The 19,207-nt window shown below is 42.4% G+C and overlaps 1 protein-coding gene across 8 annotated transcripts in view; it reads right to left on the reverse strand.

The window, feature by feature from the left end:
• The window catches only part of LOC137525486 (histone H1-like), an 88,199-nt gene that overhangs the window by 43,049 nt on the left and 25,943 nt on the right, over window positions 1-19,207 (reverse strand). For 3 of the 8 annotated variants that reach the window (XM_068246598.1, XM_068246597.1, XM_068246603.1), the window contains 3 exons: window positions 8,167-8,244; window positions 5,393-5,443; window positions 3,422-3,469 (listed from right to left, as the gene is read on the reverse strand). The exons of 1 other annotated variant lie outside the window; for it this stretch is intronic. In XM_068246598.1, the coding sequence (XP_068102699.1) occupies window positions 3,422-3,469; window positions 5,393-5,443; window positions 8,167-8,182 (115 nt within the window). In that variant the 5' untranslated portion in view covers window positions 8,183-8,244. Of the gene's footprint in view, window positions 1-3,421; window positions 3,470-5,392; window positions 5,444-8,166; window positions 8,262-11,465; window positions 11,514-11,732; window positions 11,788-19,207 lie in introns of those variants that run through there. 4 more of the 8 variants (XM_068246602.1, XM_068246601.1, XM_068246599.1 and 1 more) reach the window with 4 other exon arrangements.

The following is a 19,207-nucleotide window of genomic DNA, read 5'->3' on the forward strand; positions in this document are numbered from 1 at the left end:
TCGAATTTGTGAAAAGTCTTAATTCAAACAGATTCAACATTTTCCTTACTTCTAGAATAGATGAAAATTAACTGGACTTCTTAGATATAAAGGTGTCCAGGGATGATGGGGGCCTGTCTACTAGGACCTATAGAAAGAAAACTGCAGGAAATTTGCTGTTACACTATAATAGTGCCCATTTAAATTCACAGAAAAGAGCTGTACCTATTGGACAATTCCTCCGAATTAGGAGGAATTGTTCCTCAACCATTGAGTACTTAAAGGAAGCTCAAGCTTTGAGGGCAAGATTGCGGGCAAGGGGGTACCCACATTAATTGTTGAAATCAGCCTTGTATAGAGCTTTGCATACGGACAGACATACATTATTGATGAAGAAGCCTAAGTTTGCAGTAGAGGATTTCCCCAGAATGATTGCTACATATGGGGGACATTGGGACAGATTAAAAGAAACCTTGGAAAAATATTGGCATATGTTGCTAAAGGATGATAAGATTGCTACAATAGTAGGCCCTCGACCGATGCTAACTGCTAGGAGAAACAGGAATCTGTCTGATTTATTGGTACAATCTGAGTATAAACCTGACCTTATTATGGGCTCTCTGGGTATTAAGGGTATGACAAGATGTGGTAAATGTTCAGTCTGTCCCTTTGTTGATGAAACAGATGTATTTTACGACTCTAGTAACAAACAGCAGTTTAAAATCAATAGTATGATTGATTGTGATACCACACATGTAGTCTATCAACTGATGTGTCCTTGTGGTCTATATTATATAGGAAAAACTAAAAGAGAGTTTAAAACCCGTATACAAGAACACATTAAGAGTATTAATGACTCTATTAAGGAAGAGAAAAGGGACAAAACTCCTATTTCCACTCATTTTGCTGATTTTCATGAATCCAGCCCAGCCGGACTGAAGGTAAAAGGTATTTATTGCTTAAATCCAAGTGTTAGATTTGAGAAAACTGATTCTATATTGTATAGGAAAGAGAGCTATTGGATATATACACTGGATACGCTATATCCCAAAGGTTTAAATAGGGACCTTAACTTGAAGGTGTTCTTGAAATAATTTGATTGGTCCCGGCCAGTTTTATTGAGATATGGGGTATATGTTACTTGTCTTGTGTGATAATGGCACTATAATTGCTGGTATTATTGCCTATTTGAAGTGCAGAAACATAAACAGATAGAACATGTGAGAGATAGTATTATGGTCTGCTATTTTGCAATTTAATAGGTGTTAATTGAACAATGTTCACTAGATGGCAGTAATGGCATTAAGTTCAACTTTTCTTTTGGCACATATCTCCTATGTTCGTATGCAAGCACATTGAAAGATGCAGAGGACGTGTATATATGGACTTGCACCACCAGAGGGAGCTATGGGTGCGAGTGTGTTTGCTGCGCATATGAACTGTGGCATGTGTTGTCATACAAGCGAATAGACCTGCGCAGTATGTTGTCTAAATGTTCAAAAAAACTCCTGGCGGAAGCGACCTCCGGGTCGCATAAAAGGCGGTCATGTGATCCAGCGCAGTTGCGCAGAACGTCCTGAGGAAGTCCCTGGGCGGGGTGAAACGCGTCGACGTAGGCCTGCGTCACGCGCTGAGATGTGCCTCTCCGCCCCCCTCTGCCCTCCCGCCAGATCGGAGCACGGTGCCCGAAGCTATGGCCCACACCTCCTAAGTTTGGATTCCCGCTTGGACGCGATGACACAAGCCTAAGGTCCCGAGTCGGATACTCCCGCAGATATACATCACGGACACTGCGGTTAGCTGGGCCGGTCTAGCAGTCTATGCGGACATTGCATCTCGTGTTAATGGAGGAGGTGGTAACTATGAGAAATAGCCTGTATGGTACAAATATCCACAGAGTTCAGATGTACATTCATCTATGGTGGAGCACTGCACGCATTGAAACTTTGACGGTGGGATGCATGGCTTGTCTGAAATAGTGAACTGTCTTATCAATATAGGCCTATAATTCATATTACAGCAACTTGGCTAGGTGCACCAGCCCTATACTGTTGAAAGACTCTTGGAAAAAAGACAGCGATCTTCCATGACCAGTTATGATGATTGTTCGATGCTGAACTCTGTTTCATATAATTGAATCCTGGATGTAGGAACTTTTGCGGAATTTTTTTCAATTGTGCCATTATAGACTTTGCTCTCAGTTTTTGTGCCACTTTTTTCTGGGGGTGACGACCCCTATAACCTAAAACTTTTATATGTTTGGTTGTATGCAGGGCATGGTGCTGTGATTGTGGGGGGGCATAGGGGGGCGGGGGGGCGCATTTTTATTGCTGTTGACTACCATCACTGTCGACACATGGGGTGATGCGGATAATTGGACGAGCAATTGGCATATTAGATGCTCTTATATTTTGGCATTGTAAGTGTCCGTGTCTGCTTCTTCCCATGTGCAGATTTGACATGGTTAATTTTGTCACAACCTGGGGTCTGTTCTGTGTGCAGTTGTCTGGGACTTCCTGGTGAGACATATTGGGGGAATTCCCCGCATAATGACAAATTGTGCATTATAATTGTGTGTAATAGTTATAATTCTGGATAGGTCCAATTGGGATTGACCCATGTGAATGGACCCTTGATCTTTAATAAATATCAGGTGGTTGAACAGCATATACTGGTAGTGGTTTTGTTTGGTTTTTCATGTTTATTAGACCAGTGCGTGTACCCACCTGGATTGCACACTTTAGCATGTACACTTATGGGTAGTTGGTTTTTGCCCTCAGTATAGGTAGCCAAGCATAGGTAGTATAGTTGCAAAAGTAAAGTTAGCTAGTACAGTGCCCTCAGTATAGGTAGTATAGTTGACCCAGTATAGGTAGCTAGTGTAGTTGCCCCAGTATATGTAGCTAGTATAGTTTCCACAGTATGTGTAGCTAGTATAGTTGCCCCAGTATAGGTAGCTGGTATAGTTGCCCCCCTTTAGGTAGTTTATATAGTGGCCCCCAGTATAGGTAGTATTGTTGCCCCCAGTATAGGTAGTTAGTATAGTTACTCCCAGTATAGGTAGTATAGTTGCCCCAGTATAGGTAGCATAGTTGCCCCCAGTATAGATAGTATTGTTGCCCCCAGTGTAGGTAGTATATTTTCCCCCGTACAGGTAGTATATTTGCTCTCAGTCCCCCCCCCCCTTCTACGGCAGCGGCAAGGGAATGACTCACCTGACTTCCGCGTTCCAGCGCTGACATCTCTCTTCTCTCCCCACCTCTGCTCCATCTGTAGTTAGAGCAGGTCTACAAAAAAATGGCCTCCGATGTCTGCATTTGTGGACATGCGCCCTTGAGAGCTGGCGTCCTGAGCGAACTCTCCGGTCGCTCAGGTCAAAGGCCGGCCACGTCTATATATACAATGTAATAATTAGTTTTAGTCATCCGTATCTATTTCTTACCTGTTCTGGGACATTTTACAGCTGTTTTTGCTGTTTTTTTGGCTTTGCCTGGTGGAAAGATTAATAGTGTATAGATGACTATGTACAACACGGACACATCATAAAAGAATACAAGGAAACTGATCAACGTTATTTCTGGTGAAAGAATAAGCCATAAATAGCTCCCTACACACCTACGTATTACTATTATAACACTAATCACTAATGCTTCATTTAACATTTAATTACCACCACCTCTCCTTCCATATACAGTTACTGCTGTGTATAATATCTATACTCATTCCTACAATTACTATTCTTAAAGCAAACCTGAAGCAAAAAAACCCCAAACTTATGATATAATAAATTGTATGTGTAGTACGGATAATGAATAGAACATTAGTAGCAAATAAAAGAGTCTCATTTTAATTTTCAGTTATATAGCAATGTAAATAGCAATGTGGGATAGTGTCAGACCAATAGTGATGGTTCTGTTTGTTAACTTCACCATTCACATAAAATGGTGTATGCTTATAAATGGCCATATTAAGGTGTATCCATATAAATGGCCCACCCTGTAGATAATTATTATTTTGGTACATAGTTACATAGTTATTTGGGTTAACCATTTAATGACACACTAACGTATTAAAACGTCATGCTTTACCCTATTAACGGCAACATGACGTTGTAATACGTTGCGCGTTCCCACCGCCGCTACCGCCGTGTGCGCGCCGCTACCGCCGCCGTTTCCCGAACAGTCTTCTACCCAATCGCAGTGCCTGGAGTGAATGGACGTGACCGCGAACAGCGGCTACGTCCATTCACAAAAACAGGAAATTGTTACAGTTAAATAAAGTGTAAAAAAAATAAAAATTAACACTTCCTATAACGAAGTGTATTACACATACAAAGTATATTACACATACAAACACATACATATACAAGTACATACACATTATTAATAAAATTAATAAAATTACACTTCCAACCCTCCCCCCCCCCCAAAAAAAAACTTGTAAAAAAAAATCAGCTTAAAATAAATAAATAAATAGCTGCCTTAGGGACTCAGCTTTTTTAATCTATATTTTATGAGGGAAAATTAATTTTAATTTATTACATAGGGGCTTTTAATTATGGCCAGAACAAAAAAAAACAAAAAACAGAAAAATAACAGCTATATTTCAAAATAATATGTTGTTGCCATACATTGTGATAGGGACATAATTTAAATGGTTTAATAATCGGGACAACTGAGCAAATAAAATGTGTTGGTTTTATTTAAAGGAGAATGTTTAATTTTAAAACTATAATGGCTGAAAACTGAGAAATAATGATTTTTTTCCATTGTTTTTGTATTTTTCCCATTAAAACTCATTTAGAATTAAAAAAAATCTTAGTTCAAAGTACAAAGTACAACACCAACACCAGCCTACTCCCTCACATATCCCTGTTGACCCAGAGGAAGGCGAAAAACCCTTACAAGGCATGAAATGTACATGTACAACATCATGTGGACATCATGTGAAAGTGTAATAGTAGTGTAGTGATCTTACTGCCCTTTGAATTGTTTTCCAAGCCACTTCTCATTTGTCAAACAGCATGATATTACCCTTGATGTTGTCTTTGGAGCTCATACTTAATTCTTTTCATATAAGTTACTATCAATCTCAGCCTAAAGACTGGTACACACACACAATTTTGATTGGTCAATCACTGACCAATTTTACCACCACCATGTAGTATGAGGGCCAACATATATACGGAAGTATATATGGAAGTGGTAACACTGGCCAATCTTTGGTCAATCAAGACTGGATGTGTGTACCAGGCGTAACCCTATAAACCTCACACATCTACACATCTACACATACTCAACCAAAATGCCCACCACTTTATTAATACACTGCTGCATGACATGTCCATGCCCAATGGGCACCGTTCTGCTAGTTACACAGCAATCGGCGTCATTCAGCTCCATGTTTTTCTTACCTCCTCCTGGATGTTTTACTGGAGTTTTTGCTTTTGCTTTGCTTTTGCCCGCTGGAGAAACAATACACACAATCACTTTTTACAGAACAGATGCAGGCTAAAAGATTGTAACAATAACCAATAAAGATCATGGGCTTGATTCACAAAGCGGTGCTAACTGTTAGTACGCTTGTGAAAAGCCCCTCTTCATGCCTAAAGTCAGTTTGGGTGCCCTAACTAGCGCTCGCGTGGAAAGACCTGATGTGCCTATAAGTTCGCATTGGGTGCGACCTTAACGCCGCATAGTGCGACGTTAAGGTCGTACCCAATGCAACCTTATAGGCGCAGCTGGTGCGCCGTTTTCGTCGCACCCCGATGCAACGTTTCGCACGCACTACGCTGTGCACACTCAAAGTTTTGCGTGCGGGACTTTGCGCGTGGCATGATTCACATTTCTGCGTGCTAACTACTTTGCACCCTAGTTATCACGCCCAAAGCCTTTAGGCGTGATAACTAGGTTTGCACCGCTTTGTGAATCAAGCCCCATTTATTTACAGTGGGAAATAAACAAAATTGATCAGAATGGTAAATAGGGAGTGGATTCAACCTATCTTACGAACATATCTTTCTGACATGAACCCACCTCCCCAGCATTCCTGCAGTAAGTCCAGCTCTTCAGGGCGCTTACTCTGCTAACTACCAGGGCATCCCCAGAGGCCGTGCATGACTGCTCCGCATCCCTTTAGACAAGCTCACGCAGCCATTTTATTCTTTATTCCAGTAAAATGATACTAGGTTGGCGCTATAATCAAGATGCAATAAATTTATTATGGACAATAATGCAATGTGCAATGCATGCAATGTGCAATAAATGCAATGTTATACGTGCAAATGATACATGCACATATCACCAAATGATCATTCAGACATACACTCACAACAATCAACACCACTGCCCTGCTGCAGCAGAAAAATCTAAAAAACTAAAAAATATAAAATAATCATAAAATGCAGTAAAATACTGGAAGCAAAAATTAGGCTAGTGCACTGATATGGCTGGTTCTCATTAGGGTTAGTGTCTAATGATGAATAAGGACTTAGTTATCCAAATGATCACAGTTTTCTTCAAACAGGTACAGATATTGATAAATTCAAAAGGTGATTATCCAGGAAGTGTTCTTACTCACAACCCTCGTTGATGGTTAGCAGTGTCTGGGCTGGAGCCGCTCAATCCTGTCCGCCCCGGCCGGCAGCTGGGCAGGAGAGACTGGGACCCGCTGCCTATCGCGGAAGGAGGCGGAATTAGCACGCAAAGCGGAATTGGCTGAGTTCGGGATTACGGCAAGACACTTTGAACATCAAGCGCTGTAGTACCTTACTGGAGCCGGGTGAGCTTGCCCGACTCTGCTGCTAACAACAACGAGGCAGCGGGTCCCAGTCTCTCCTGCCCAGCTGCCGGCCGGGGCGGACAGGATTGAGCGGCTCCAGCCCAGACACTGCTAACCATCAACGAGGGTTGTGAGTAAGAACACTTCCTGGATAATCACCTTTTTGAATTTATCAATATCTGTACCTGTTTGAAGAAAACTGTGATCATTTGGATAACTAAGTCCTTATTCATCATTAGACACTAACCCTAATGAGAACCAGCCATATCAGTGCACTAGCCTAATTTTTGCTTCCAGTATTTTACTGCATTTTATGATTATTTTATATTTTTTAGTTTTTTCGTTTTTTAGATTTTTCTGCTGCAGCAGGGCAGTGGTGTTGATTGTTGTGAGTGTATGTCTGAATGATCATTTGGTGATATGTGTATGTATCATTTGCACGTATAACATTGCATTTATTGCACATTGCATGCATTGCACATTGCATTATTGTCCATAATAAATTTATTGCATCTTGATTATAGCGCCAACCTAGTATCATTTTACTAGTCTCAGTTTGTTGAGGGGATTGGGATACCCCACTCTGGGTTGAGCAGCTGTGAGATCCATAGGCGCCACACTGTACATTGAATTTCCTGATTATTCTTTATTCCGTCCAGTTGCGGTGTTAGCCACTGAATGAGAGTGTCCATTGTGAGTGGCCAGTAGGCCACTCTGTTGTTCAAGCAGCCAATGGCTGTAGACACTTAGTTCACCTGATTGGTCACTGCTCCACTGGAGAATGCAAGAGACCAGTCTTCCTCCCCCCAGGCATTTTGTCTCTATGGTATCGTGCCACATCACATGTGATGTCAAGTAGTAATGCAACATAGACACAGAATGTCTGGGAGGAGGAAGATGGGTTGCGTGTGTCCTTGGTTGATCCTGGAGAGGTGAGCAATATGTGGCTTCCTTTACTGGGGGGTCAAGTAGCTACCTTTACTGAAGTAGAGGGGGTTGAATTGGCTACCTATGCTGGAAGTAATCATCTAGCTAATTATATGGGGGGGGGGGGGGGGGGCGGGGGGACATCTAGCTACCAACCTACATTTACTGTGGGGTTATCTGGTTACCTATACTGGGAGGACATCTAGCTATCTTTTCTGGGGAGCCCACCTGGCTAACTATATTGGGGGGGGGGGGCATCTGGCTACCTATATTGAGGGGAAATTAGGCTACACTGGGGGCTCTACTGGCTACCTATAGTAGGGGGGGGGCATCTGTCAACCTATACTGAGGGGTCATCTGGCTATCTATACTGGGGGGTTAATAACGCTAAGTTAGTGGAGCACTGATATACATTTGTAGCAATTTTTATATCAATGTGTGGTTGCACTTTAGATGTCATGTAGGGTTTGTGCTGCTCACCTTTCTTGGCAGCCATCGAGGGCGTGGTCCTTACCCGATTCAGTCAATGTGGGATGTTTTATGTTCAGCAGCTTCTGGCTGTAGTGGAGATAAGACTAAAAGACATTGCATGATTTGTGGAATAACATACTGGCCCACAAGCAATGCACTTTTTCTCCTGAGTTTTCTCCCAGGTGATATTTTCACATCTTATCACTAAGGGCCTATTCACACTAGAAGGGCTTTTCTGAGCGTTTTGCAATTGATTTGCGGTTTTTAAAATTGCTCCCATTAACTTTCATTAAAAACATCGGAAACAATTTCCACAATTTTCGCGTACGCGATTGCGAAATCGGGCAAATTTTTCAGCGATTTTTACCGCGATTTTAATGAGAGCGATTTTAAAAAACACTAATCAATCGCAAAACACTCGGAAAAAGGCTTCAAGTGTGAATGGGCCCTCAAATGCCCTTTAAGCCACCAGCAAGGAAGAAAATACTTTTTGACAGTACTTTTTAACTGACTTTTTGTATTTTTTCAATTACAGAGGGTTAAAAAGTTATTTTAAACAGAAGATGTAAAATGAATTCCTTGGAGAAAACTTAGGTGAAATAGTGAAATGCGTACGGACCCTTATCTTTTTTACTGTGACACGGTCACTTTATTATTCTATAATTATTCTATTATATTTTTTTAAACTCATTCACTTCTGAATGGGTGTGTATGCATGTACTGGTGCTGGGAAGGGGGGGTGTTCCAGCAACATCTTTCTTTTATTTCATAAGTAAATAAGAATCAAACAGTGAAACATAATCGTGGACTGCATATCACAGTGAGTCTGGCCGAAGCAGAAGACGTGCTGATGTGATGGAAGTTGACCGAGCATGGAAGCGAGGGACCGACAGAGGTATATAAAAATGAAAGCGGGCGCCAGCTAAGGTTACACTAGCGGCGGGGGGAAGGGAGGGGGCAACAATACTGCCTATACTGGGATAACTATACTACCTATACTGGGGCAACTATACTAGCTATACTGGGGTAATTATACTACCAATACTGGGGCAACTAAACGTCCTACACTGGGGCAACTAAACTCCATATACTGGGGTAACTATGCTACCTATACTGGGGCAACTATGCTCCCTATACTGGGGTAACTATACTACCGATACTGGGGCAACTAAACTCCCTATACTGGGGCAACTATACTAGCTATACTGGGGTAACTACACTACCTATAACTATACTACGTATACAGGGGCAACTATACTGGGCCACCGCCCCCCCCTCCTCCTGGAACCCGACACGCATGAAACCCATATCCCCCCTGGCCCCAGAGAAAAGCGTGGTCTTGATAGCGGTCCCCAGGCCGAAATAGGTTGGGGACCCAGGCCCAGAGGTACAGTATTCAAGCAGTCATTGCCACAAGGCATGCACTACCATCAATGATGATGCCTGCATCATAGTAAGTAGTGCTTGTGTCATAGTCATAGTGTCAGTAACATATAATTCAGTGAGTGCATGTGGTACTGCAGTATGAAAATAACTTAGGTCTTGAAGTGTTCCAGAGACAGATTATGGGACACATAAGGCATGTAACCTGCTCTATGCTATGCCTCTGTGCCCCTTCCATGCCAATTTCTGCCCTCCTGCTCCAAGCTGTGAGCCCACAAAATTGCTGGCAGACGGCTTGTTGGCGATCTCAAGGAGGTAGGGGCGTCCCTTGTAGGAGATGAACTCTTGCAAAACGCCGGCTCTGGGCATCAGGAACTCCCTCCTCTCGCTGGCCCTTCGCAGCCTATCCACCACCCGTTTTCCACCTTTCTGAGCTCTGTGCTTCTCAGATGACAGCACATAGCTCTGTATGCAGCGTCTTGACGCCTGAAAGTAAGCCATTATGGGGTTCAGAGGGGTTGGGGAGCGGCGGGTATGGAAGCTACCTTATCTGGCTTGCCCCCTCATTTCAGGTAAAATGCTTTTTATCACAACGTCAGCGTGGTTCTCTTTAAATTAAAGGGACACTATCAATTAACGTATTTTTTAACCTGAGTTAGAGAGAGTTCCTGAAGTGCTGGTAAATAATGATGTATACATTTCATTTGCTTACCTCTTTTGTTTACTGTAACAAATTCCTTTCACTCTGAACTGACAGCACTGTCTGCTCATTCCTGACAGGAGAGTTAAAGCCATTGGAAATCACATATTCATTTTTTTTTAAAAATGACATGTACGGTTTTTAAATTTAAAATACTTTTACCTCTCCTTATTTTCACCGCACCACCGCCCCTGGTTCGTGAAATATAGCCCCAAATCCTCACTGTATAAATCCAAGATGGCTGCCGACTTGTGCTTTATCTTCGGGGTTTATCTTCCTTCCCAATATCTCCTAGTCTCAAGCGCCGATAAAATAGCGCGAGACAATGGAGACTTTCGTGTGCGCAGCCGTGAGATCGTGCGCGCGCGCTCACGTGTATCGAACAGCGCGTGCAGTACGCTGTGACTGCACAGTCTACGGAGCTGCCAGCACAAACACCTGCCCTCAGCGCTGCGCGCTCTTGTAGTGAGAGCAGGGGAGCCGCGCATCAGCGGGAGCGCGACTGACAGGGAGGATCAAGGGGAGGAGATGACGGAGGAGTGACAGAGCAGGGAAAAGAAGCTCTGCCTCCTCTCTCTAGCTGTAATGTTCGACCAAACTGGTCAAAAAATATAAACACAGATTTTGGGGGCCAGCGTGCAGAAACACAAACGAAATGGGGACAGAACAATAGAGGGCAATGAGGTAAGTGGTCCACTATAGAAAAATACAAAATATAAAATGGTACACATTCACTTTAATGAGGGGAGGGGAGTTTCCCTCACAGTGTAGTTAATTCTGTGTAACTGTGTGTCAGAGAGCTCTCAGAAAAAGCTGCATGTTTCTAAACTGTCTGCAGGAGAGCAGAGGAAATGTAACTTGTTTTAAAGGTGTAATTGTCTGTGACAGCACAGCTTTTCATATATTTTTTTTTGGCTTTCAGGGAAAAATCTGTAGTCTGATATGCAAAAAATACTCTGTACTCTGTAGTCTGATATGCAAAAAACAACACTTAGAAATTATTTAAAAAACAACACTTAGGGGGGCGCATGCGCGGCGCTGAGCAATATGGCTGCATAGTCCCGGAGCTCCGCTAATCACCCAGCCTATTTGAGCGACAATTTAGCTTACAGCCTGCTAACGGGATATCAGGAGGTGGATATCGATTCCGGAGTGACCGGAGCACCTCTGTATGGGACCAAAGCGGAGAAAAAGAGCCGAAAAATCTGGGAAACTCGATACTTACTTCCAGAGGCCTACGCAACCGTCCTCCACACCCAAGATGGCGTCTCCGAAACCTCCGTATAAAGACGAAGCTCCACAACAGGCGGATTATATCACTAGACAAGTGCTGGAATCTTGCCTGGCGGACCTGCATGATAGATTCTCGGCCACGGTGAAAGAAGCTGTCACTTCGGCGATAGCAGATCTGAGGTCGGACATTGAAGTCGCCTTAGTGCGCACTACGTCACTGGAGCAGTCGGTAGAAGCTTTGGAACAGAGATGCACCTACCTGGAGGAGGAAAACAACCGGCTTACAGACACGGTGGCAGAACTTCAGAGATCCATGGAGGACCAGGAGAACCGGGACAGGAGAGCAAACCTTCGGGTAAGAGGAGTACCAGACACGATAAAGCCTCCTGATATTAAAGGATATTTAAAAGAGCTCTTTACAGACATCTCCCCGGACACCCCACAAGACATGTGGAGATTTGAAAGGGCACACAGAGCTATAGGCCCCAGACCGGAGGGAGCTCCATTACTCTGTGATATAATAGTGAAGTTCCATTACTACGAGGCCAAAGAAATGATCTTGATGGCAACTAGAAACACCCCATCTTACGCTTTCCGTGATCATGAGGTCCAAATTTGTAATGATATTTCCCCAGTGACCCTTGCTAAGAGAAGAAAGCTCCGCTCAGTTACAGCATTACTAAGAGAAAAAGGAATCCAATACAGATGGGGATATCCATTTAAGCTTATAGCAGTGAAAGAGGGAGTCTATCATGCAATCTCAAATCCAGAAGATGCCCCCGACTTGCTGAAGGGCCTGGGCCTTCGTATGCCAAAAACATCAGCATCTACCTCCCCAAAAGCGGAAAAAAACCCAGAAGATTCTTCACCTCCCCGCTTATCCCCACAAAGCTCGACAACTTAGTCAGAGACATCATTTAAATACTAAATCTTTCTGTTGCTGCTAAGACCAGATCTGACACAATAAGAAACAGGCTCGGTGCGGTGGAATGACAGGACTCTGCGGCCGCAAGGTGCACGTATGTTACCCTCACGAAGGTGTGCAGAGGGGCACACCCGAACGAGGTTATCCGGTTACCTCGTTATAATACTTATCTTTAATGTGTTTTCATCCTGTTACATCTTGTTTTATGATAATTACTATCAGAATTGTAATAGGCCTAGGATGTGCAGGGTTTATATTAGTAACAGCACAATGTTCTGGGGTTCTCTTTTTCTTTTTTCTCATTCTTTCCTTACTTTTCTCTTTTTTCTCTCTCTCTTCGTCCGCCAGCCTATACCTATAAACAATAAAAGGGCCATTGCTGTAGCTATACTGCAAACTGATCAGCTAGATCAAAATATATACAATGATTAAACTAGTCACTTTAAATACTAAAGGGCTAAATTCTATACGGAAAAGGTATCTGGCCTTAAAAGACCTGGGAAGAATGAATGCTGATATCGTTCTTTTGCAGGAAACGAGATTCTCTGCAAAAAAAATGGGCTATTTGAAAAGTAAGCAATATCCTACTTGCTACACGGCTAATGCACAAGTTAAAAAAGCCGGAGTGGCCTTGCTTATTCACAAACGATGCCCTATCCTAGTTAAAACGGTCATCAGAGACCCAGGGGGCGGCTATCTTATACTACAAGCCTCAATTCATGGCTTAGATGTAGTTATAGCTACAGTGTATGCTCCTAATGTCCATCAACTTCCTTTTTTAGAAAAGGTATTTCGGAAAATTGAAACTCTAGCATGTCCTAATGTAATACTTGGGGGAGATTTTAATTTAGTGTATTACCCTACGAGAGATCGAAAATCTGATAATATTCCCTCAAATTTCTCTTCTGTTTGCAAAATTTCCAGGGATTTTAGATCCCTCTTGAAAAATTACGGATATTGTGACGCTTGGAGAGCTCTGCATGCAGGTGATCTAGATTTTACTTTTTACTCCCATACTTCATCGACCTATACAAGAATTGATCACTTCTTCGTGACTCCTACACTGTTAAATTCAATACAATCCTCTGAAATTGGACCGATTTCTTGGTCAGACCACGCTCCACTGGATATGACCCTTAATTTAGCAAACAATCCTAAATTACCTTCAGTTTGGAGATTAAATGATAGCTTATTAGTAAATGAAGAGGTAGCTCAGGATATTTTGGAAAATATACAACACTATTTTGAAACAAACACAGGATCAGTAACCCACTATTCAACAGTATGGGAAGCCCATAAGGCTACAATTCGGGGAAAATTTATAGCAATTGCAACCCATAAAAAGAAAGAGTCACTAAAGAAGATAAACGAACTCTTACAGAACATCACCTCACTAAAAGAGTCGCATAAGCTAAACCCATCCAAACAGATTCTGAACCAGCTGTCTTTATTAAGGAAAGAATTATCGGAAATACAGTATACACAGGTTGAAAAATCCCTATTTTTTACAAAGCAGCTATTTTATGAGAAGGGAAACAGAGCACATACAATATTAGCTAAAAAAATAAGGGATACTAAGACCCGCAACGCAGTACTTTCCCTGAAAGATAGCAAGGGAATAATTCAACAAGACCTAAACAAAATTGCCCATATATTTAGAGAATATTTTTCTAAAATTTATAATTTAAGCATGGATAAAGGATACACCCATCCATCTCCGCCCAAAATTCAAGAATACTTACAAACTTGCAAACTTCCTATACTTACAACAGATCAACTAAATAAGCTTAATGCCCTAGTAACAACAGAGGAAATATTAGGTGTCCTAAAAGAAGCAAAACCCCATAAAGCACCAGGGCCTGATGGCTTCACCATGGCCTATTATAAAAAATTCAGGGACATACTAACTCCTAAACTAATAACATTATATAATGGCTTTATGGGTCTAGACCCAATCCCTGACTCCATGCTTCACTCACATATGGTAGTGATCCCCAAACCAGAAAAGGACCCTTTAGATTTTAAAAATTACAGACCCATATCCTTATTGAACACGGATCTAAAAATACTAACAAAAGTTTTAGCAAACAGGCTATCCCCAATGTTACCAACGTTGATCAATAAGGATCAGGTGGGGTTTGTAACAGAACGTTATGCGGGCGACAACATCCGACGCACAATTAATCTAGTGGATCATATTAACTATCATAAGATCCCATCGTTGTTATTAAGCCTAGACGCGGAAAAGGCCTTTGACAGGTTAAGCTGGCCTTTTTTGTTTCAAACATTAAAAATAATGGGGTTTGGAGGTATATTCATATCTATATTACAAAAGCTATATTCAAGCCCTAAAGTAGCCCTTAAGGTTCCTTTTACTGACCCACATCAATATTTCTCAATTTCAAACGGCACACGTCAGGGCTGCCCCTAGTCCCCACTACTATTTGCTTTATCTATAGAGCCCCTTGCGGCTAGGATAAGGGACAACCCTGACGTACAGGGGTTACAAATTGGGGGATCAATATATAAAATTTCATTGTTTGCCGACGATGTCCTCTTGTCCATTTCTAGCCCTCATGTTTCACTACCGATCCTGCATGCAGAGCTCTCTAAATATGGAGAATTCTCCAATTACAAAATCAACGCAAAAAAAACGGAAGCTCTTCCATTTTATCTAACACCACAGGAAGTAGAGGGTTTGAAGATGCGATTTCCATATAGATGGAAAAAAGAGACTCTAAAATATCTGGGAGTACTTATTTGCAATGACACTTCTAAACTTATTCAACAAAATGTACTTCCCTTAATATCTAGAATCCGGAAAGATCTGACAAAATGGGATAATTATAATATTTCATGGATTGGCCGTATGGCAGCCTTTAAGATGAACTCACTCCCAAAGCTAATTTATATCTTCTCAGTAATACCTATGTGGATATCGCAGACTTTATTACTACCAATACAGAAGGCATTAATGCACTTCATTTGGCATAGAAAACCTCCCAGGATTTCAAAATCAGTTCTCACACTACAAAGACAATTTGGAGGGCTATCAGTCCCTAATATATATAATTATTATGTTGCAAGTCAGCTTAGACAAATGGTAGCCTGGTATGAAAGGTACCCTCACGCTCGCTGGGCTCAGATTGAATTTTCGGCCATGAAACCCTCTCATCCCAGTGTATATTTTTGGGAACCCCGCCCATCCTTATCCGAAGATACATTAATTTATTCTTCAATTAAATCTAATCTAAAACTTTGGTCAGCATTAAAGAAACGTATGATACTATTTCAGCCACATTCAAGTTTAATCCCCATATTTGGTAACCCAGCCTTCACCCCTGGTCTTAAATATGCACCCAATTCAATCTGGGCCCAGAGGAATATTAGATACATATCAGATTTATTAGATCCTTTTACAGGTAAACTTTATGCATTTGAGGCATTGAAAGACCGATTGGAATTACATGACTCATATTATTTGCAATATTTACAAATCCGACATTTTGTAATGTCTGTTTCACCTTCTATGGAATTCCCAAAGAAAACAGAATTTGAAAGAATATGGGACTATGGACCAACACAACCAGGCTTAATTTCAGCATTTTATACATGGATAAACTCTCCGGAACGAGTATCTTCGAGTTATCAACATAAGTATATGCTCTATTGGGACCAGGCGCTGGAAACTTCCACGGATTTACAATCTTGGTCCAAGATCTGGTCTAATGCAGCTAAAACTTCAATATGTGTTACTACAAAAGAGAACATATATAAAGTCATGTTCCTTTGGTATAATACGCCACATAAGTTACATAAGTGGAATCCAACAATACCACCGACATGCTGGAGGAACTGTGGCCAGCAAGGAACTATACAACATATTTTTTGGTTTTGTCCTGCTATCCAGGTCTTTTGGAAACAAGTAATACAACTAATACATCAGATGACAGATATTGAGGTTCCAATGGACCCATGGATCTGTATACTTGCTAAACCGATTACTAAATTAAAAGGTCCAAGACAGAGGCTTATAAACCACTTTCTTACAGCTGCCAGATGCACTATTTCAAGCCACTGGAGGGACCCTAAAGAACCATCAATCATGGAAGTTAGAAGTAAAATACAATATATATATAAGATTGAGCATTTAACAGCTGTATTAAGAGATAAAGTACATATCTTTGATAAAGTGTGGGAACAGGTTACCTTTTGACGCATTTTTTCTCTTTCAATTTAGAAGAAATATTGGGTAAAGTTAAATAGGCTGGCGGATTGAACCCTTCTCTCTCTCCTTCTACTTCTCCCTTTTCTCTCTCTATTTCTGTACCTTCCTTCTACTCTAGCAATTTTTTCTAACTCTTTTTATTTAGCTGCATAAGCCATTTGAAGAAAGCTTATTCGAGATAAATCATAACGTAACAAGTACAAATATGCTACAGAAAACTCGAATGGGCCGATTCACACTATAAGGAAATCAATAGTTTATATAAAAACTAGAATTAGCATAAATAGCTTAATAAGTTCATATGATTACAGCTTATGTTAGAAAAAGCATCTAACTGTATTTATAACATGTTATGAGAATTGACAAATGTTTGTAATATGACATATTGGAAAAATAAAAATTTTAAATACAAAAAAAAACAAAAAACAACACTTAGACATTATTTGTACATTGTAATTTTATAACACTTGGATAATAAATATTCCTTTAAGTAAATCAAAATGCTGGCAGCAGCTTTGTTTGCAAGACAAAGATTCTATGTCCTGGAGTGCACAAATGTGTTTGTTTGTATGTAGAATATACTTCCTGGAAAGTTAACTGGTTCAGCAGGTATATATAAGTGGTTCAGCAGGTATATCTCCCACACAACAATCAGACAGCAGCTTGTTCCCCTCAAAACACCTGTGTGCACCACACCAGCCATCAGTATTAGCAAATTCACAGCTTTGTGTTCTGTTTGTGTTTAGCTACATCAGAGTGTCCAGTAAGAATAGGTTCACACTTGTTCTAGAAACGTATCCGTGGCTCCGGTTTTCGACCCGGACCAAAACCGGAGCCATAGATATACCAGTGTTAAAAATAGATTCCAGGTTGCCCCCTCCCTCACCTGGTCCCCCCCCCCCCCCCGCTCCCCCTCCAGCTAGTTTCATTCATTAAAATCAATTTAAAGCAATATATAATGTATAAAGGCAAGCGGCGAGTGAGGAACTTACTTCCTTGCGTTCCACCACTCACCGCATCACTTCCTGAATGCTGCCCTCTGTACTTTGGGCGGCATTACAGGAAGTGACGCGGCAAGCGGTGGAGCGCAAGGAACTAAGTTCCCCACTCGCTGCTTGCCTTTTATACATTATACTTTGCTTTAAAGAGAGTCTGAAGCGAGAATAGATCTCGCTTCAGACCTCATAGCTAGCAGGGGCATGCGTGCCCCTGCTAAAACGCCGCTATAGCGCGGCTTAACGGGGGTCCCTGTCCCCCCAAACCCCCTCCGAGCAGCGGGGGAGCGCTTCCTGGTTGGGGCAGGGCTAACCACCGCAGCCCTGCCCCACGCGCGTCTGTCAGACGCGTATCTCCGCCTCTCCCCCGCCCCTCTCAGTCTTCCTTCACTGAGAGGGGCGGGGGAGAGGCGGCGATGCGCATCTGATAGACGCGACTGGAGGCAGGGCTGCAGCCGTTAGCCCTGCCTCCAGGAAGAAGATCTCCAGCGACCATTTTCCGACCCAGGTTTGCGGGGGGTGGGTTGGGGGTGAAGGGACCCCCGTTAAGCCGCGGGATAGCGGCGTTTTAGCAGGGGCGCACGTGCCCCTGCTATATATAAGACCTGAAGCGAGATTTAGTCTCGCTTCAGTGTCTCTTTAAATTGATTTAATTAATTAAACTAGCTGGACGACCCCCCTCCGCACCACTGCCCCCTTCCTGTCTGCTACCCCCTCCAGCATGACGGCCCCCCTACCCACGGCCAGGGCTGGGGACTTTCCATGGACTGGGAATGTAGGCTTTATTTACAATACAGCCCTATTTTTTCTCTCAAAACGGAGAGGAAAAAACAAAAATAACAAAAACTGGATCCGATCCTGAACGGACAAGTGTGGGCCTTCTCTAAGTCTTATCAGCAGCTGTGAATCAGAGTTATGAGCTGCCTCCTCTGAGAGAGCCTAGGCTCTCTCCTGGTAAAGCAAACACTGGGGCTTAATCCTTTCTGTGCTCCCAGGCAGGGGTGCAGCTAAGGTTTTTGTGGCCCCAAGCGGAATGCAGGAAGTGGCCCTATCCTGCGAAAAATGGTCGTGGCTATTCCGCAGAAAGTGGGTGTGAGGATATATGTGATGATGATGATATGTACGGTAATGGGGGCAATGACACATTGCAGCAACCTGGCCTAGTTTTCCAGCCATGTAGCTTGGAGCTAACTGCCAGGTGGGGAATCCGCGGGAGAATGCTAAGGAATTACCCCACCAGGCCAGGCCGGCAGTGTAGGCGCTGGCAAGGTGATTCATGGGAGTCACCTCCCAGCACCATTCTAAAGAGGGGAGGTGTGAGTATATATGTGATGATGATGATATGTACGGTAATATGCAGAACATAGAAGCCATATTTTTCATTTTGTGTCATGTGTAGGGCTGAAGGAAGCTGCTACTTTGAGCTTCTGTATTCAGTTCCTCTGGAAGTTGGACGCTGCTAATTGGATCTTCTGTAGGCCAGAATAGTACATTTGCATCTGAAGGTGAACGCTTGTGAACAGTAGAGCAGGACCTGCTAATGTGATTGCCTGTATGTCAATGACACTACATTTGCATTCGGTTCC

Source organism: Hyperolius riggenbachi, chromosome 7 (assembly GCF_040937935.1).
Source record: "Hyperolius riggenbachi isolate aHypRig1 chromosome 7, aHypRig1.pri, whole genome shotgun sequence".
NCBI lineage: Eukaryota > Metazoa > Chordata > Amphibia > Anura > Hyperoliidae > Hyperolius > Hyperolius riggenbachi.